Source organism: Pholcus phalangioides, unplaced genomic scaffold, assembly GCF_987345545.1.
Source record: "Pholcus phalangioides strain wild (caught in Gottingen) unplaced genomic scaffold, Ppha-v1.0 ptg000011l_1, whole genome shotgun sequence".
Lineage (NCBI taxonomy): Eukaryota > Metazoa > Arthropoda > Arachnida > Araneae > Pholcidae > Pholcus > Pholcus phalangioides.
Genome location: NW_028301604.1, coordinates 604597 through 626619, shown reverse-complemented (window position 1 = coordinate 626619; position 22023 = coordinate 604597). Strand labels below are relative to the sequence as shown.

The 22023-nt window shown below is 33.5% G+C and overlaps 1 protein-coding gene across 2 annotated transcripts in view; it reads left to right on the top strand.

Annotated features, from left to right (window-relative positions):
• Nucleotides 1–22023, top strand: part of Tmem63 (transmembrane protein 63) — a 154100-nt gene that overhangs the window by 38764 nt on the left and 93313 nt on the right. For both annotated transcript variants that reach the window (XM_089238706.1, XM_089238707.1), the window contains exons 5-8: nt 7154–7191; nt 11806–11945; nt 12819–12867; nt 21536–21647. In XM_089238706.1, the coding sequence (XP_089094832.1) occupies nt 7154–7191; nt 11806–11945; nt 12819–12867; nt 21536–21647 (339 nt within the window). The remainder of the gene's footprint in view (nt 1–7153; nt 7192–11805; nt 11946–12818; nt 12868–21535; nt 21648–22023) is intronic.

Genomic DNA, 22023 nt, shown 5'->3' with positions numbered 1-22023 from the left:
ATCTCAATGAAGAATTCTTTATGCGTCAACCGCAAGGTTTTACCAGCAACTAGTACCCAGATTATGTCTGTAAGCTGAATAAAGCTATTTACGGATTGCGCCAAAGTGGTTGAAAGTGGTTTTTTGAGATTCACAGCGTTTTAGAAAAACTAAACTTTAAAAAATTAAATTGGTGTAATTGCGTATACACTTACGACAGCAAAGTAGTATTATTACTTTACGTGGATGATATTGTTGTTTTTAGCAAACGAAATCACGATATTGAAGAGACTGTATCTAAATTAAAATCAAACTTTGATTTTAAAATATTGGGGAAAACTAGGAAACTCCAAGGTGTCAATTTTAAAGAAAATGAAGGAAAGTTTTTCATTCATCAGATAGATTATATCGGTAAAATGTGTGATATTTTTAGAAAATTTAAATTTCCTATATCATCTTTGCCAATAGCTAAGGGAACTTTGTTATCCAAATTAAGCTGTCCCAACTCTGAAGCGAAGACCAGAGAAATGGCAAAATTGCCATATAGAAATGTGATAGGATGTTTATCGTATATCGCTGGTCATTCAAGGCCAGATATCAGTTTCACTGTCAATATCCTCTCACAATTTCAAGAAAATCCTGGATTGGCGCATTTGAACTGTCTAATTAAATTATTAGGCTATATGGAAAATACAAAGTACTTGAAACTTGACTTGTCTAACATAGAAAATTTTAATATCACATGTTACAGCTATTCCAACTTTGCAGCTAACAGAGACGATCGTATTTCCATGGGCAGTATTATTTTGTTATTGGACCATGTAACTATCATGTTGAGGACATTCAAACAGAGACGTGTGAGTTTTTCAACCGTGGAAGCTGAATACGTCACCTTGACTGAAGCCGCAAAGGAACTGATGTGGATTGTTCAAATAATAAATGAATGTAATGATTTGAATTTAAACTTCCTTCAAATTACAAAAATGAATTCTTGTGCGACAATCAAGCAGCGATTGATTTTTCAAATTCTCCCATTGAAAATAATAGAACTAAGCACATATAGATATAAAATATCATTTTGTAAGAAATCTTGTGTATGAATGAAAATTCAATTTATATCACTTTAATAGTAAAAATAATCTAGCCGATATTTTTACGAAACCTTTGTGTAAATATGGATTAAAAAATTTTGTTGATAAAATTTTCTTGAAAGTTTAAATATTATATATGTTTAAGAGAATGATCATTGAAATTTTTGTAAAGTTTTTATATATTAATATTTTTTTTCCTGATATGATTTTGCATTGAGTATTGTTGAATTTGATGTTGAAAAAAAAGTGATCTTGTATTATATATGATTATGAACTTTTTATTTTCGTGATCATGTGAGGGAGGGCAATTGTTAGGCAGAAATGCTGATTTTCTTTTCCCATGATCATGCATCTTATGTTGATCCGTTCGCTTCGAGCGGTAGATTTTTTTCCCTTCCTTTTTTTTTCTTCTCTCCAATGCTGATGTCTATCTTTATTTTTTTAATACGGTGCCGAGTGAACCTTTTTTTCATTGGTTGTTTTGTTCATAGCACCAAGTGGGCGGATTACTGACTGTATATATAGACTGACATATATATTTGTATCTACTTACTTGCTGTGAATAAAACTGACTTTGATGCCAGTAGTTTATTTTTAACTTGACTCGTAATTTTCTATCTTAAATTTAATTACTGAATAAGAAAGAGGCTGAATGGACACTCACGATTTGGCAAACTCAATCTTTTATTTATTTGCCAAATGAAATATTTTGTCGCGAACCCTGCATCTGATTATCATAGGTGGAATGTTATAATCTATTAGTGCCTTTCATATAGAGTCAAAAGTAACATTATCAAAAGCTCTAACACAATGTCCAGGAAAATACCAATAGAAAACTGTCCCAACCAAGTACCCAATATTGAAACCATGCTGGTTCACATTAATCTTCCCCATTAAATGGAGAGTATCTTGAAGATGTCAGAGTATCAATCTTTCCAATAACTGATTGAAATGAAGATAACGTAATCATTCTGAAAGATGATTTATAATAGGTGTCTTTTCCTGGTTTTGGTAAGATGCGTTTGGAGCTCCTCTATACTTTAGATATGTAATCCTAAAGCTAGGCTGGCTTTGTAGAGAAGAATCAGTTTGTTGCCAATAACTTCCCATCCTTTTTGTAGAAAGATAGAGTTAATGCCATCTGTGCCTGGTGACTTGAAAGGAGAAAATCCCCTCAAGGCTTCAGCATATTTGTCATATTCAGCTGTTATGTTGGTTAGCGAGGTGTCCACTGGTTCCAAGGTAGCCCTAGTCTGTTCACCAGAGTCTGGTTCTGTAGGTCCACCAAGGTGATAATCCAGTAGACATTCAAGCCAGGGTTGGGTTTTTGACGTCAACCGTGACAAGTGTCAAAAACTGGTTTAAACCGTCAAAAACCTAAATGAATGCTTTGGGATGTTTCGAATAGAATAGGTATATAACTTAATGATGAGGCGCTTTGATATTACAATGTTTCATTTTCAAACACTAATTTATTAAAATTGAAACAAAATATTAATTATAATTTGCGATTTTGAATTTGAGGTACAAAATGTCTAGAATAGATATATAATTAATAGTATGGTTCATTTTTACCACGTAGCATCCGATAACATGTAACTAATTTTGCGCATTTTTCTACACCTAAACGATTTCTAAGTTTTGAATGGACAAATCCAAAGTTAGAAAATACTCTTTCAATGGAGGCTGAGCTGGCGGGACTGGACAGCAAAAGCATTGCTAGTTTTATGAGTTCAGATGCAGGCTCAGCTGAAAAAGCATTACATTTAGAAAGTCCTTTCCACCAAATCACAGGGTTTGTCATTCTTCCTGCTGCACTGAAATAAGAAGGTGGAAAAGGAGTTTTTTCCGCTTCATATGAAATTAGCAATGGCAGACAACCGTTAATTTTCTCTGTTGCCCATGTGCGAGCCAAATCACTTTGCACATCAGTCAGTCCTTCACCTTTATATTTTGGGTGCAAATTATATGCCAAATAATGAAATGGTCTCAGAATCTGGTTCATCCTGTTTTGTATCTTTTCAATGTGAGGCTGAAGAGCACTTTCTTTGAGAAGGCTTAGCCAAACACGGCATTAGTCAGCTATTGTAGCTGTATCTGTTTGAAGAATATCCAATGCAACACTTATTGGCTTGAGTTGGAATGAAAGATCTTTACACTTTGTATAAATTATAATTGTTGATTAAAATAACAATTCCTTTGTCAATGCCATTTTTGTGATCTTTTACTATTTTCTGAAAAAATGGCCTATTATGTAAAAATGTTTCAAGACAAGTAAGTGTACTCTTCCATCGAGTATCACCAGGTAATTGTGGTTTTATTGACCCCATATGTTCATTAAGCCATCTGTAAGGCAAATGATGGTTTCTAAAGTATTTTTGTATTTTAACCACCTGTTTGAGCACAGCTTCAGGTGTTAGATCTTGTTCGAGTAAGTTGAGCCAATGAGAAGAGCACCCATATTCTATTAAATTTTGGTCAATCTCATTAAGCAAAAGTTGCCTGGCTTTCTTCATTACTTTCGCATTATCAGTTAGTTACAACTGCCTTTACCTCACAAGAATATTTATCGTGGGTCAAACATATGGAATTGTCAATTATTTGCTTGTGGTAATCTGCATTTTTCATAATAGCACCACACTCAACAGCTTCAAGAAAATAGGATTTACCTTCAGAATGTATACATTTAGCTATGACTGGATCGTTATGAATATTGCTCCATCCATCTTCAATTAAAGTTACAGCTTTTCCACTGAGATTGTCTTTTGCAGTTTTCTCAACCTCTCTTGTAACTTCATCAAGCAATGACTGAGCCAAAGCTTTTCTACTTGGGGTATTATAACCAGGTCGCAAAGCAGAAACTAGATCTTTGAAACTTGAATGTTCAACAACACTGAATGGGATATTATTGGCATAAAAAAACTTTGCCACTAATAAATCAATTTTTTTAGTTGTAGCAGAATTTGATTTCACAATGAAGTCATCAATTTTTTGCTTCTTTTTTTGAGTGAAAATTTCAGGTTCTGTTGATTCCAACAAAATAATAGGCTGTGAAGCAGTGGACTCTGTAGATGTTGATGTAGTTGCTTTTTGTACATCAGGTATTTGTTCAACATCATTGCCCCTTCCAATACACTGAGCTATATGGCTCTTCATCCTGTCCACACGATTACATCGCATAACTCCACAATTAATGCATTTTGCATACATCTTTCCATTTTTCTCTACTTTATCAAAATTTTGCCAGGCTATATGCTGTGGCCTTCCACCACGATTCATTATATTTTAAAGTAATAATAGACTAAATATTTATGATTTCTTAGAAATTGGTTTCACTAAACATAAAAAAATATCAAATGAAATTTCTGAAATTGGTTTCCATATTAATCCTCCCTACTTTACAATTCAAACAATAAATAGCAAAGTTGGACTTTTCTCTAGTACACTGGTCTTTGTCCTCTAAGGGCAGCTGGTGTCTTTATTGGATTATAAGACCATCTGCCCCTAGCATGATAATGCAGTCACTACTGTTGCTGCTTCTTGGTGAAGGAAAAAGAAAAACAAAACCCTGTGAGATAATATACCACTACATTTAGATCTGTGATGCAATCCCCATTCATGAATTTTCTAAAAATAGAGCGTCAGAATGCATAGCCCAAGGTTAGAAAATGTAAGAATTAGCAATTTTGATATTGTAATATAACTTAAGTAACTAAGATACTTTATATAAAAAATATGTATATTCAGGCTACTTTTATAAGGTCTTTTTGAAGGGAAAAAAACACTTATCATTTAAAAATATACCACCAAATGTAACCCAAGAATAGAAACTGTGGTAACAATGAAAAATTTTGACTAATAATGAACTAATTAATTTTTCAGGGGAAAAATTATTTTAGGATAATTTAGTATTTTGATTGCTGGATATATATATTCTAATGTTATGTACAATAATAATATTGTTTTAAATATCTGGGATTGTCTAGATAATATAATAACAGAAATCAACATTATATATAGCAAGCATGAAAGAACTTTTTAAACATGTATCTGTTGTAAAAAAAAAAGTAGAGCAGATGTTGATATGCAAATATATATATATTCATATATAAATAAACAGTTGAAGAAATTTTAGAAGGTTGAAACTATCTTGAATACATAACATATCCTTCCGTAGTTTTATGCTATGCTCTACTCAAATTCTATATTTTACAAGTATATATACATGTATATAATTGTCCAAAATAATTATGTGGGGGGGGGGAAAGATTATTTTAAAATCACACATTATGTATTGCAGCATAGTCACTTTAAGCATTACATGCAATCAATGTGCGTATTTTCAATGGGAATTTATATGTTGAAAAGCAGTATTTGAGGTTTTTGACGTGACAGTTTAAACCGTCAAAAACTTACATGCGTCAAAAACCTGCCAACCCTGATTCAAGCTTGTCCACTGGGCTGGTAGTATAGTTTCCATTTGGTCGTTCAATAACATATATCATAGGAATTGTTTTTGAACAGTTTAATTACTTTGGCAGTTTCTGACAGTGTCATTTTTGTGCAGAACTTCTTCCAAGAACTATTCACTTTTCTGATTTCTTTCTTGAACTTTCTCTGAACTTGAAGTTAGCCCAGTTTGATTCAAGTTTAGTCCTGGCAGCTTTCCTGTGTGCCTTCCTCGTTTCCTTATGGAGGAGTTCGAGATCTTTAGTCCACCATTTTTTTTTGAGTAGACTTTAGATTTGTCAAACTTCAGTGGGCCCACTTGATTTGCAGAATCTCTGATCACTTCTGCCAAGGTGACAGCATGGTAGTCCGAATCATCTGCTGTTGAGATCTCATCTCCAAGGTTGATGAGAGTGTTCAGCTGGTTTTCCCCATTTTCTTTAAGAAGATCCCGGTTTATGTTTCTAAAATTCTGAAAAAAAAGTAGGAAGAACTGTTGCTTCATTATGGAAATTTATGAACCTGTGATCTGATAAGGAGGGTTCATCACCTCTAATTCTTGATCACGTTTGCACATGTGGAGCTGCTTTTGCAATGGCCTTCCTATGTGACAAAAAACCTGTTTCTTTAGTTTTTGATCAATTTCTTTCATTTGACCAGATTCAAATTTTTTTTTTGTGAGAGGCTTTTTCAAGGGATCTATAAAATGTATTGTACAATGATACCTCTGCTAACGAAAGCCTCGGCTTATGTATTTTTTGGCTAACAAAGATTTTTCTCTTGATTTTTCTGCCTTGGCTAATGAATGTGGATTCGGCTAACAAACATTTTTGTTGATATGAATGAACATGCTAATGTAAAACAGCTGCATCATGAGCTAAATTTTAATCAGAATTACTGCTCATTCAATCCCAATTAATCAAAATTGTTTTCTAGATATACTTTCTCTTTCTGAAAGTTTTTGAATCACTTCATGTAAAATGAAAGATCCAGCTGATAGAAAATGCATTGGAAAAATAGGAGCCCTTATTTTCAGAGAATACGTTCTTTCAGTGCAAGAGCATCAAATAATAAAATCTTGATAAGTACTGAACAGTCTGAACGCTTATGTTTTCTATCCGCATGTGTCAGACAGAAATAAGCTGACAGAATCACAAATGGATGGCTGAACGATGACTCAGGTTAGCTGAATTTTAAAAAAAAAACGGTTTTAGCTTAAAAGAATGTTTTAGAGAGAGAATTTTTAAAAGAATTAAATGATTGGACATTTTTTGCAACCCTAAATAGGAAAAAAATCAGAGCTGTCACATTTTACCATTACCTGTGTGCCATACGTCCCATTTTACCAAACGGGATGTATGGCCACTGTACTTGCAGATGGGACTTTTTTGGATATAATTATCATTTGGTTATTATTATCTGGAACCCAAGTCCCGATGTGATCACCCTAAATGTGTAGATTGCATATATAAATGGTATAGGAAATGTGTAATGAATTCCCAGAAAAATACATACAAAGCTAAAAATGTACAATGAATGGAAATGTAAAATTAGGGTTTTGCTATATTTGAACTGAAATATTAGATTTATATTTTTGACCAAAGTTGAACATTGTAATTTACTTTTTTCTTCAGGGTGCTTGTTCCTGGATAATGGCTCTGTTTAAAATAAAGTAAGAATTCAGTATATATGTCTATATGTGTGTTATTTGTATACAGTACTACTTGTTCATAAAGTTTTTAAAAAAATTGTCATGAAAAAATGTAGTAGACGAAAAAATACTTTAAACAAGAAATCTTGATAAGTATTAGTAATAGTTGGGGACTCCAAATGCAAATAAGTGGTAATAAGCAGGAAACTTTCTAAAAAGGAACATTATAAAAATTTTTGATCACATCCCAAAACTTATCAATAGACTATCAAGTGATAATGAACCAGCAAATTGCAAGATCTCATGGAATTACTATCAAAACTTTTGCAGTGTAACAAAGCACGAGATAAACCTTTGCCGTGCAACAAGCCGTCACGTCCGAAATGCCAAAAAATGGTACATGTAAAAGGGCTTATTGCAAAAATAAGACGAAGAAACCAAATATATGCTCTTTTGAAAAGTTTCAGTAAAGAAAAATAATTTATGTTGAATTGTTTGAAGAGTATGCAGCCTTAAATCAGCTTGATTTTTTTAAATCAAAGAATTGAAATTTCATTTTTCCTGTATTTAACATCAATGATATTGAAGTAAAGGTAACCTAGTATAGAATGCATATTATAGAAATGTGGTAAAAATCTTGATTAATAGAAATATAGAAGGCCTGGTAACTGTAGACTTGAACCTAATCCCTAGATGCAGATCAAAAAGATAGTGCTCTATTTCTAGATTTTGTGCATGGAAAAAATTGCAGAAAAGTATAGGGAGCTAAACTTAGATGTATAATTGCACTAAGTATTTGCAATGCATTACAATGGGGCACTGGGGCTCCCCTAATAGAAAAAAAACAAAAATTAGTTTTTGTATAAAGACTTGAATTCTATGTCCCAATTGCTGATTTTAAATAATAATAGATGTACGAACATGAGTACCGTTGTATTTGAAATTTTAATACGAAAGGTGAAAAGTCTACAGTTTGCTTATTTTTTTACCAAAAATCATCAAATCTGTGGAAGAGTAAAATTGTGTAAATTTTTAAGCAACATATGCAAGTTAGGAACACATCATAATAAATGTATTTATCAATTACATGAGAAACAATCTTGTCAATAGAATGTTTTTCATTTGGTTCATGCTGAATGACCCTCTGGTTGTACAATGAGTGAATTGAAAAAGGCACCACATATGTGATGTCAAGTCGCCACCATGCATTTACTTTAAAGGGGAAGGGATTTATGAATAAAAGTACGAGAAAAATGGTAATCCATAACTTTAATTCAGGCTCAACAGCTTTTTTTATTACATAAACACAGATTTTTGGTGTTCATAATCCTTGCTTGTTAGTTTATTCGTTAATGCTGAATTAAATTTGAGAGATTGAGTGAAAAAAATATGTATTCTGAATGATTAACAAAATTTGTTTTAATTAATAAGCAATCAATTAATTTTAATCAAAAAATCTTTTTCAAATCATGATTATGAGGTATGAAAAATACTGATTTTTCATATTGCAGTCAAAATGACTGCTTTCCATCATTCTAGGTAGTTCAAAATTCCTGTTGTCTACTGTTAAAGTATTATGACTAGAGCCCAGAAGTTTAGGCACTAAAAATAATTAAACTAAATTAAAAATTAAACTAAATTAATTAATTAAATAATAGACACTAAATATAATTAAACACATTCATAATTAATGGAAGAAAGGAAAAATAACTAAAAACCTAGATATTAAGGGTCCGAAAACTGGCTAAAAATTGGTTGCATTTAATGCATCTACTGTTCCAATTATAGCTCATAATAACTGCATTATTTTCGAAACTAATTTTATGCCAAAAAGAGTTTGTGGTCCCTCAAAATTGTCAATTCAAGAGCCAGCGTTACCATACGTGGAGCCCATAGAGAAAATGATTAAAAATGGTTATGAAGCTCCTTTGAGTTACAAATGATTCTCATTTATTTGCAACAAGGAAATAAAAATTCATTATCATTAATGAATTAATAAATTACTGTTGTGTGCATAAATGAAGGCTGACCATATTTCCTCTATAAAAATACTGCAAAATTACTAAATGTCACCAAAAATTATGCCAAAGGTAAGCAAAGTTGCCAGTTATTGCTAAAATTGCCAAAAAATCATCAAAGGAAGAAAATAAAGCACTCTGTCATATTGAAGCAGTATATATTTAATGAATTCTATGAGAAGAAAAAAGTCTACATCGTTATATATATATATATAATTTATAGAGTTGCGGATTAAATAATTGTAATACTTAATTTCAGTAAGAATAAAATTCAAATGGCTGTTGAAAGTTCGGGAAATAACAATACATTTTTATGAAAAACTCAGGATGGCCAAAATTTACATGAAAATATGGGTCATCCTCTTGTATAGGCCTCGGCCAATCAATATTGAATAAATAAAAATAAATATGGTCACCCTACACATATATGGCTACATGTGCTTTCTGATTTTTTTTATCGAAAGCACATTTTAATAACGTTTTTCAAACAAAATTATTTTTGCTGAAATGTCCTTTGATAAAACTACAATTTTTTTTTTAAAAGCAAGGCCTTTAGAAATTAATAGTCTACAAGCTGAAATTAGAAATATAATTGTTTTAAAAATGATTTATTTTTAATAAATTAGCATTTCAAACTCAAAATTAAAATGAGTAAATGTGGAATATAAATAAAAAAATTCAATTAATTTCATTTTTTGGAAAAAATCATGATTTTTATCAGCCATGAATATCCTTGCATTTTCCAATTTTGCCTGGAAAAGTGCTTGAATAGTCCTTGAATTTTCTCACTTTCAAAGAGTATGAACCATGATTTAAACAAAAAGATCAAGTCTTTGAAGTTCATGTTTAAAATATCCAAGTTCTACAGATAATGACCTCTGAAATTCATGAATAAACTTTAAACAATGTTAAAATAGGCATAGTTCAAAAATAGGCATTTCTAGCATTTTGCCTGAACTTCCAGAATCTAGTTTATGACAATGATTAGAAAATATATCCCTATTATTGCATTCAAGACAAATAATAATTTTACCCCAAAATATTTTGTGGCAGCCCTTACAAATCTCATGGCACACAGAGATCACTGGTATAAGAATTGGTAATACTGAAATAAAATCAGGAATGATCATAAAATGAGCTTGACTGCAGCAGGATGAGGGAGTCACTACACTGGTATAATATATATAGTTGCTGTTTGCTTAAAGAAGGTTCTATACACTTCAATATATATTGTATCGCATTCTGTTCTCATGAATTTCCCACGATAGGCATGTTTAAAAGAGGAAATATGATGAACTTCTGGGTGGAAGTAATTGATTGCGAATAGTGTATTGTCTCTCTAAGTTATTGTAGTTTATTTTTCTCCTTTCTTTTATTCTCTTACTCTGGGTTGCTGTAATTAGGCTATGACAGTCATGGTTTTACATTCATTTTTTTCCCCCCTATTTTTCTTTCCAGTAACCTTGTTGAACAATTTGCCTGTTATGACTTAAAAATTTTTATTTACACAAATCTAGAATACACCTTCAGCTGAGGAAGTACATATTGTTCTAAATATTTTCACTGATTCTAATGTGCACCCGCATAAACAAGTTCCATGGAGGTGGTGGTGGGTATGGCGCATCGTCCTCCGTGACTTTTCATTACTGAGACATTGGTTGAAGATGCAGAGCATATTGTTGGTGTGACACGGGATCTGATTATTGGGTGATTGGAGATTTCTGATTTTCATGAAAGATTTGGATTCAAAGAGTGTGGAGGATAGTTTTGCTATTGTCTCAATCTTCATCTTTTGTAAAACTATCTTCCATTCCTTGAGTGTAGTACTTCTTTCCTAATTGAAATTTTCTTTGTGCTTACATATCTATTGCGTGGAACTTCAGATGGGAGTGGTAATGTGATTTGAAAGAGAGGGTGGTTATGTTTTGGAACTAGGTGTCATGGTCTTTGAGTAATATGTGTTCGGGGCATCAGATTTTTCTGCTTGTCCCAGGTGACCTAAGCCAGAGGAGAAGAGGGCAAAGTGGGCATCTTCCCTAGGCAACAAAAATTTGGAGAGGACTGCAAATTTTAAGAAAGAACAAAAATAGCATTATAAAATCTTCAAATTCTACAGTGGGGGGGGGGCGCAAAATCATATCTGCCCTCCCTCTCAAAAACCCCAGAAACAGCCCTACGAGTTACAGGTTTTAAAATAAAGTAGTGCCAATGTAGATGGATTAATGGTAACAAGTTATCCTGTAGACTTCCTTTGATGAGCATGGATCTCAGGAGTCCTCGGCTGTTGAAAAAAGAGTACCTATTGTTTGGGTGGGTTTGAAGATTGTGAATAATATAAAATCCTATTTGGTCAGTGACATTTTTCACATGTAGGCGATAGGTTGTGCATGATAAACTACTCTAGCAAAGTTTTAAAGCCTACCTCTCTCTCCAAATTGTGTTATGTTTACAAACATAAAAAAGGTCATACAACTGGTGTACATTATTATGAAATTTGTTACACATTATAGTTGCAAAGTTAAAATTTTTAATTCTTGTAGTTTTCCTAGCTTATATTTTTTCAATGAAATAAACTGTGGCAAAATGTCTGATGAATCTTGCTATTTATCCTATATAGAGATGAGCAAATTTTGGTACGAAATGGTCCAGATGCAGTTCAGTATCTATCATTTCAGAGGCATATAATCATCTATCTTCTGTTTGTTTGTGTTGTTTGCCTTGTGATTATACTACCAGTCAACTGTCAAGGAACGTTAGGTATGTATTTAAAAATTTTTGCCTGAATTTCCTTGGTTAGTTATCCATGACTATGTTGTTTTTTTTCAAGTGTTCATATCTCTTCTGAGAAACAGGAAGTTTTTATAACTAAAGATTATTTTTCCACAGTCACCAATTGTAAACCTGACATTGGCTATCTGTTCAAACCTATCATAAAAATTTCCGACCCTGCAAAGAGTATATCATCTCCTTTATGCCAGAAAAATGAATGTGAAAATTCTTGGGAAATGATACTTTCAGTGTTTTCTCTAGCCTCTATGAAGGTTATTTTCCTTAAATGTTTTGTAACGGGTTTCAATAGAGATATGCATTCACATAAAGTGAAAATTTACACAAACATGTTTCTGGGGTACAATATGCTATCTTTTGGTCTATAAAAAATTAAAATAAGGTGTGAAAGTATTGCATGAACAAGTATGAAATGCACAATCATAAAAAAAAGATACTATCAAGTTTGCTGATTGCAATGTTGACAAATCCCAGCAACATATGTAAAAAAAAAGTAAGTGCTAAAAATGTACATTTTGTCATTTTTTTAGGATCCTAAATTTAATGATAGTTTCTTTTTACCCTGAGTCTTTAAATTGACACTGGCAATAACCTCCATGGTGGAATTTTGGATCCAAATTAACTGATATTTATATGTATTTTTAATAAAAATTTTATCCAGACTTAGACAAATTTGATGTATATTGGCTATCATCATCCTACATATAGCATAACTTAGTGGTATTGCTATAGTGAAATATACTATTCATTTTCCTCAATTTTGAATATTTAAGATATATTATATAGGATGTATTTTTCAATACTCATGATTCAAGATTTTATTGTAATTTTTCCTTCCAACAGCTAGTGATGACGAATTTGGTCGCACAACTTTAAGTAACTTGGAGCCCGAGTAAGTTTATATATATATACAGCAGATGCCACTTATTGAAATCGTGGGATAATGTTATCACTTTTGCAAATTGCAGAATGAGCCAATGTCATAACACAGGTTAAATTTGTTTGTAGTTATCTGGGCTTTTGAGTTTATGTTATAAATTTTTCTGTCAAAAGTTTTTTTTTCACATTTTGAAGCTAGAGTTTAACTAGAATTATTTTCTTTTTCTGTAAGTTATTGTTATCAGTACAGCTCAGAATTTTTGACCTAAAAATCATAATAATTTGCAAGCATCTATGTCTCAAAAAACAAAAATATGACCTTACAATTTTCCCATTCTTTAATCTCTTCCTTCTCAGTTATTCCTTCTTGTCTTATTAAGTTAAAAAATAAACAAGAAATAAATCAATTTCCCTTTTTAATTAAAATTATCTCACCAAATTCAAATGAAAAGCACCCTTACCTTATGCACAATAACTGTTATTTAGTGTGTTCTAGAATCACATGGAATTTTTCAAGCTGCAGTTTCAAATGTTTAAAAAACTGCTATTGTGTGTTTAGTTTCCTCTATATTTGTTTTAGTTTCGAAATATTTGAAGAAACTACTTTGCAAAGGTTTTTAAAAAATTTGGGGAAAAATTACCACATGAGTAATGTATATATTGGAAGAAGGCTGTGTATACATCTAGAAAACAGATGTCTAGTTTCTGCAATCTCATTGATTGTTTCTCAAGCTGAATTGCAATATTGCTGTGTATTAAATCAGTTTTGTGCTGGAACTTCCAATATATTTAACAAAATACAATACAGTGGTAAAATCTATCCTTTTTCAACTGAGCACAACTCTAATCTATGATCATACCCAAAGCAGAATATGTCGAAAATAGTGCTGCCATCTATGAGAAAACGTTTCATTTGCAATCAGAATTTCAGAAATTAATTTTGTATTGGGTGCATGACTTTTACATCACCCTGTACCTCGGCCAGTACTCACCAACAGGGGCGTAGCCAGAAATTTCTCGTGGGGGACCAAAGTGATAGAACAATAGATTTGGCCAACTTTTTCCCTTTTTTTCGGTGATTTTCTCACATTTCGGGGGGACCAGAAATCCAAGCCCCCCCCCCAACTATGCCCTTGCTCACCAATATGTAGCTGGATGCATAATTCATGCACCAAAATTAAATTTTACTCCAAATTTTGCTGAGGAGTGGAAGTATACAGGGTCTTTATAATTAAAGTTCTGCTTCAAAATAGCCTTAACCTGTCGCATGTCACGAATCCTATCAATTTTTCAAACATAATGCATTTCAGGTTTCTTTGAGCAGAAAGTAGCCAAAAAAGGAAGATACGATTACATTAATGCGTGGTAATGAGAAAGGGAAAAGAGATGTCTAGTTAGATTTTTCCCGTGTGTGGATTCAAAACCTGTTTTCATGGTGCTATTTGTGTTTAAAGATAAATATATAGTAATGGAAGGTTTTTAAGATAGCACAACAATAGACAATGTATAGATACAGTACTCAGAGACTGGGGGACGTCTATGAGCAAATATTTGATGAATTTATAGTTTTCTGCCAAGCTTTGAAGTGGCATGAAACATAAGTTTTTTTGTAAGCACGCATAAATCAAAGACAAGAATAATATGCTCACAGTAGGGACTTGTAATCAAGACCCGATGTTGGTATTTACCTTCAAAGGCTAAATTTTTATGTACCATATATACGATTTTTTTTTATCAATTATACGATGTACAAATATACTATGTATATTTTGATCAATTATACGATGTACAAATATACAATATATATTTTGATCAATTATACGATGTATATTTTGATCAATTTTTGTTTTGATAAGAGCTTTCAAATTCTTGTGCTATGCATAGCAGCATAGATCAGACGCGGGCCCCTTGCACCGATACGGATAGTTTTCTCTAGTTTCTTATGTGGAAAAACTTCCCATAACGATCATTTCCTGTTTTCGGACTTTTTTGGGGGGCGTGGAATGAAGCTGTAATGCATAGTACTTCACTTCATGATGGAATAAAAGTTCTCAGTCCCAAGGTATTTTAGCGAGAGATCTCATTGTACAACGTGGGCCTCTATTGATAATCATTGTCATAGATCAGGGGTCGTAGACATATCGGGATCCGATCCCTCTACATTAATGGTGATTTTGTCGTTATGTGGGAAATTCCTTCTTATTTTAGACCCCAGGGACCTCTCAGTTACCGGAAACCACCCGAGGACCCGCTGGCAAACCGGTAAGGGCCAGAATGTTCGCTTAATTTGGCAGTCGGCAGGTGGGGTCTTTCGGTTGTCGAACGAGAATGGGCCAGAGGTCGGGCTACTGATGTCCCATGTAAATTAATTTCCACTCGTGACGACGATGTCGCTATTTTCGTGGAGGGGTCTGGTTCCGATTTCCGTGTAGGTTGGACAAGGCTTAAAAGTTCGTCTTGAAAAATATTTTTGTTTTCATTATATAAGAGACCTCCCAGGGGAGTTATCGCAAGTCTCGTTATATGGAAAGCATAGAGTTGTATTCACTTGTTCTTATGTTTTCGGCGGGGGGCTGCAGACCTCCGTCGGAACATTTCATTTCTTTTTGTGTTATGTGTTTAATGTTGACATAGTCTGGAGAGTCTGATCAGCTCTCCGGATTGTGTCATGTTGCCAGATTTTGATGTAATATTTTCTTCATGATGTTTATTATTTGTTAACACATGAGTATACAAATGAGATATTTTTGTTAAAGTGAATAGGCCTTGCGAGGACGTGTGGTCCTAAAATTTTATAAAATGTGTGTATAAATTCCTCCCTCTTTAGCGAACAGCTCCCACATCTCCCCTCTTCCTTTGTTGTGTTCATTCAACTGAAACCCTCTAGTTGGTCGGTTCTCCGTCTTGCTACCATTTCATTCGGCCTTAGGCAGGGAAAATGATCCAATAGTTGTTCAAAATGAAATAGATTAAGTGTCTAAATTTGTTTCCTGGCAGGTCCGGAACCAAAAGGATTATTTTATATTCATAGTTGAAAATACTTCATTGCTGATGTTGGACAGAAAAGAACATAGCAGCTAGCCTCGTCAAGGGTACATGAAGTAACGTAACATCTTGGTGATCCGGCCCTCAACCGAGAGGCCCCGTTGGAATTGATCTGGCCCTCAACAGAGAGGCCCCCCTGGAGCTGACCGAGGTGATCCGGTCCCCAACCAAGAGACCTCCGCTGGTACTGACCAGGCTATACTCACTGAAGTAACTATCAACGTTGGGCGTCCGACTGGCAAATAAAAGACTGATTATTGACTGACCATAAACCGGTGAAGCGTTCCTTTTTGTCAATATTGAATAGTGGGTCCAATAATCTAGTGTTAAAATTGTGTAACTTACATCCGACAGCTTAATAAATAATATTTTCATGCGAAAGTTTAGTTGTGATAATTTTCCACTTGTCATTTGCTACTACAAATTACTGGATATTTCGAACCGGGCAACCAACTCCGACAAGGGACGTTGCACAAACTTTCTCGAGTGGTGAGCACTGCCTATACCCATCATCAAATGAAAAGCACACCTTACGGCAACTTTTACATTCATATACCTGAAATCTGCATTAATTTTAATCATTGAATGAAATTTTTACAGGGTGTTCAATTGAAGCGTTGATCAAGTGCTCACGAGCATGAAATCGAACACGTGCATTGATCACTCTTTATGCTTCAAGGAGCATTTCTTTTCCACAAGTGTGGAGCTTGTGAAAGCTCAGAGCCATAAGCTGCTGCTGCTTTAAGCCAACTCTGGGGGGGGGGGGAGAAGCTCTGAAGGCCGGACGAAATATTAAATTATACCGAGAATTCAAAAATTTACATGATTTGATTTTTTTTGCAGTGTCTCTGAATATCTAATCAACTGAGTTGATCCATAAAAAAGTAGGTAAGTCAAGGAACCGTAACATCACATCAAAAATTAACAATAGTTAGTGTCATCACCCATAATGTTATTTAAGAAAATAACAAATTATATTTGATTTTATATAGCACTTCATATGATTTTTGAGAACAGAAAATGTGCATCAGCATATGTTAGCATCTTTTCTCTACGAATTTATTTTAAAGTACATCCCCTCAGACAAAGACGAGCGGGAAAAATATGTTTGTGAGTGAGGAAAAAAAATGTGTTTTTAATCTCTCAAACGAGAGGTTTTAGGATTTCTTTGTTAGGCGCACACGCAGTGTAACAACAGCAGTGAAGGAATAGAGTTTCTATTTCTTCCATTCAACTCCCGATGTAATATTATGTCTGAAGCACTGGACAAAATGTTATCAAACTTGGTAATAGTTTACAGGAGGTCACATCGGGTTCAATTTTCCGCAAAAAAATTAGTTCAAAAACTCGCCACCAGAGGGGAATGGTGCTGTGTGCAATATTGTTAAACGAAATAAGACAAGAAGACATTGGTTTAAAATGTTTTTAATCATTTCTAAAATGTGTTACAAAGCATGTTCAATGTGACATCCACCATTTTCTGAAAGCAAGTTAAATCACATTACTGCGTTCTCAACAGTAGCTCTTAGCATATCAGGAGGAATGTTTGACATGTCGGTGTGTCACATTTTTCAATTCCGCCAGATTGTTTGTTATCAGCATAAACAGTGGCTTTGAGGTAACCCCATAGTCAGAAGTCACAAGGGTTGCGATCAAATGAGAGCTCTGATGATGTGGCCTAATTTTGTAGCTGAAAAATCAAATGTGTAAAATGCATTTGCATAATTCAAATTTGCATTCCTCCTGCCATAAGCCATTGCAGGATTTTGCATAACCCCACAAACAGTTTTGTTTTAGAAATGATTAAAAACATTTTAAACCAATGTCTTTGTCTCATTTCGTTTAACAATATTGCATACAGCACCATTCCCTGCTGGTTATGAGTTTTTGAACTAATTTTTTTTTGCGGAAAATTGAATCCCATGACCTGTAAACTATTCCTAAGTTTGATAACATTTTGTCCAGTAGTTTTCTTTTATGGCCATTTCAAAATACAAGTGTAATGAAGATCCTGTACTTTAAATTTTAGGTAATTGTTTTAATAGTCATTTCTTTGTTTTTCCATGAAAAAAATATACCTTTCTTTTTACAAAACTGACCTCTTAAAATTTTAGGGAGGAGTGAAATGAATCTTCAAAATTATTTTTTCAGATAACCTTGACTGAATTACGTCACCCTGCCTTGCATATTCTCACACTAAAAATTATATGCTATCATCTGTGAATAAACAAAAGAAGTTGAATTAATTAATCTAGTTTAAAGAAGTTGAATTAATAAATTTATTTTTTTTTTTAATCATTCAAACATGTTACAAGATTAGATTAGTTTTTTAACTTTTTTACACTGAGTTTGGTCTTCGAATTACCAAAGTTTGACTGTATTATTTCAATGCCGCTGTAGGGACATCAGGGTTTTAGAGATGCTCAGGTCAGGCATTTGTCCAGAAAAGGTTAGAAATCTCTACGGGGGGGGGGGGGGGGGAGTTAACCTTTGGAGGCACAAGGAATTTTCTTTTGAGAGAAATTTTGACTTACCAACTTCCAAAAAGCATTCAAATTGACAGAAATTGAGATTGTACGTAAAAGTTTATTTTCTTTTGATATTTTAATTATGTATGAAAATATATTTTTTTCAATTTTTGGTCGAGTAGGTGAACGCGGGCTTCTTATCACCCTCCCCCTGTGTCCGCCTCTGAATCACTGCTCTCTCTATTAGGTCTTCCACCATACACTTTTCAGCATCTACCAAATTTATTGTAGTTTGCTTCATCCCAAATACTGCGATCTCTTATACGTTTCTCCCTGTTATAAGATTATTTTCTGCACTGCGGTTCAAAGCATAATACAGTCCATGCTGTTTAATATGATCACATTGGGACTCTGGGTTTCCACTAACAATAGCCAAATGATAACTCTATCAAAAAATGCATTCCATTTGATTGAAAGGGGCTTATGGTAAATAGTTATTGGTAAAACTGGACAACAGTTTTTCTTTCCAACATAATTAACTGGTTCGCAAAATGTTCAATCATTCTTTTTTTTTAAATTCTATCCTAAAACTTTTTTTTTCCATTAAGCTAAAATCCTGCATTTTTGTTATTCAGCCATTGTGAAGCTGTGGTGGTCAAGTGGTCATAGTGACGGACTCACATTGTGAGGACCTACATTCGAACCCCACTGTTGCCACAGTGGTGGTCAGCTGAAGTTGGTTTTCTGTGGTTCTCCCAACTTCGAGATGCAAATGCTAGCCGATCTCCCCTTTTAAAAGTCTCGCCACAGAAAGCAACAGGCCTACAATGGCAAAATCTCCAATCATTATACTTCACTCATAGTTAGAGAAATTGATGGCAGATGGCAGCACTACACATAACAAGCATTACACAGAAACAAACTTCACATTGGTTCGCAACAGATATACAAGCGCATTCCAACATGTACCAGTTCGTTAGAAGTTCCACAGAGGAATAAGGACGAGGTGCATGTGTGGTGTTATAGCCATTGTGAAGTGTTAGAGTCGAACTGTCTAATGTATATCACAAATTACAATATTTTTTTTTTATGTACAATGCTTTTCATAGATCCCTTGAGAAAGTCTCTCGGGAAAAGAAATCAGAATCTGGTCCACTGAAAGAAACTGATCAAGAACTGAAGGAAAGACCTTCCGTCATACATTTGCCTTCAGTGTAGAAAGACCATTGCAAAAGTAGCTCCACACATATATGGTTCACAATGAATACTATAGACCAGCGGTTCTCAACAGGTGTTCCACGGAGCCCTTGGGGCTCCTTGTGCACTCTCCAGGGGCTCCGCTGCCACTCGAGAAAAAAAAGTAAAATTTAAAAAAATATTATAAATATTTTTAAATAGTAAAAATAAATCAGTAACTTTGATGAATAATTTAAAAAAATGGCCTACGGGGCTTCGCCGTTGATTTCTTTTTTACTTAAAAAAGGCTCAGCGAGTCAAAAAGGTTGAGAACCACTGCTGTAGACTAATTACAACATTCATTACGTACAGAAATGTTTGTCAACAAGGGACGGAGAAGAAAACTTTCTAACCTCCTGCATAGTCTTGCAGCCTGATAAAGATAACTTACAGGGAAAAAAATAAGTTTGGTTAAACCTTAGCTTTAGAATGTGGAAAAAAAACTTTCGCCGGAGAAAAATCAATAACATCCGAAGTCCCAATAATTGTAAAAGAGTTTTTCCCCATGTTATGATATTGGTTCATTTCATTCTTTGGAAAAGTAATAACAATACCCGAATGATAACATTATCCGTGATTTATTTTTTTAATAAGCCGCGTCAACTGTAATATTATTTATTTAGATGCCTCTCTTGTTTATGTGTTAATTTTCCTTGTTCCCTTGCACTGACGCATAAATGAGATATCACTGTACTTCTGACAGCCTTCTATCATCTTATTGTCTTTCATCTGTTTCAGTCTATTTAACACATTGTTGACCGGTCACGAGTAAACTTTTGTCGTCATGTCACAAAATGTTGCTGACCGGTGTGCCTTTGTTTCGCGTCAGATTCGTTCGGTCAGTGCATTCATTCTTGGAGAGCATAGCGTGTAATTGTTGTTCAGCATACCGCAAGCTTCTTTAGCTAATATTAAGATAATAAAACCCGTCAAGTTAAAAAATTGAAAATGAAATATTGAATAAAATTCATTTATATATTAAACCATTATAAAAAAAGTTTATTTACATTGTTTCACTTCCACATCCAATTCCGAAATAATAGCCGGTGACATGAGATAAACTCTGAGAAAAAAAAATGCCGGTCAACAATGTGCTAACTGCACAAAGCTGTTACCCTTTATAGTAACTTCTGTTGGCATTACTGTTACTTCATTGTATATGATAACTTAAATTTTTATGTTTATCCTCTTGAATATTTAAAAACTGGATGATCTAATGTTTTTACGCTTGGAACCTTTAAAAAATTAGTTGGCCTGTAAAATTCTTTGCTTAGTCAAACTTGTATCATTGAAATTTTTGATGTCTTGAAATAGTTTTGATCTTTCGTGATATTTTTCCTTTAACTAAAATCAAATAACTTGAAGTACAGTAGACTAGAAGATAATCTGGCAATGTCCTAGTCTAGCCCATTCAGTAATTCAAGATTTTTAGGTGGGTTTTCTTCGAGAAATAAAAGAGGAAACCTTGTCACTGCATATCTTTGCACAGAAGTTTATATTATTTCACAATGGGCTTTTTCAATTGACTTCCAGCAATCTGGCAATTTTGGTAATCCAGCACACCCTGGTCTGATATGTGCCAGATTAGAGAGAATCTACTATAATATAAGTTTCCATTAACACTGAGAGATCTAAATTTGACTAATTTAAGTATGAATATCTTCAAAACAAGGATAAATTTAACAAAGTTATTTTGTTTTTTATTAGAAAGCATAAATTAGTCCTCATCCCAGGTCAATAAAATTTGTATTAAGAAGTTATAAAATTTCTTCATTGAAAATCTTGTGATTTTTCCCCCAAAAGCATACATGATATTGTTGGTTTTTTTTTGTTTTTTTTTTATAGTGATGCGTTAGCAAAGCTTTTTATATGTATAAGTTCATAAAAATTTTAATTTTATTGAAAATGCACTTACATCTATGTCAATTCCAGGTCAAAACTAATATGGGTTCACATAGCTTTCTCATTTGTTTTTGTGCCAGTAGGAATATTGCTCATGAGACGTTTTTCATCAGGTTTAAAACCAATTGAAGATGATGATATTGTAAGTTGTAAATGTATTTTTTTCCTTTGATTTTTTTTAACATTTTTTTATTTATGCAGCTATGAATACAATTAATTCATAAAGAATCAAATGAAAACTGTATATTTTTATTGTTACACTGGTTACATCATGCATGTTGGGAGACAAAAAAATAAAGTTGTATGCTGATAAAACCAGGGCTGTATCCAGAAATTTTTTTAAGAGGAGGAACAGAGTATATATATATTCCAGGGGTGAGACCAAAGTGATAGAACAATAGATTTAACTATGTTATTCAGTAAAAATTGGTCGTCATCTAACATTTTGGGGGACTGAACCCCTTGTTCCCCCTCCACCCCTGTGTCTTGCTACAGCATTGTTGAAAACGCTTATAATA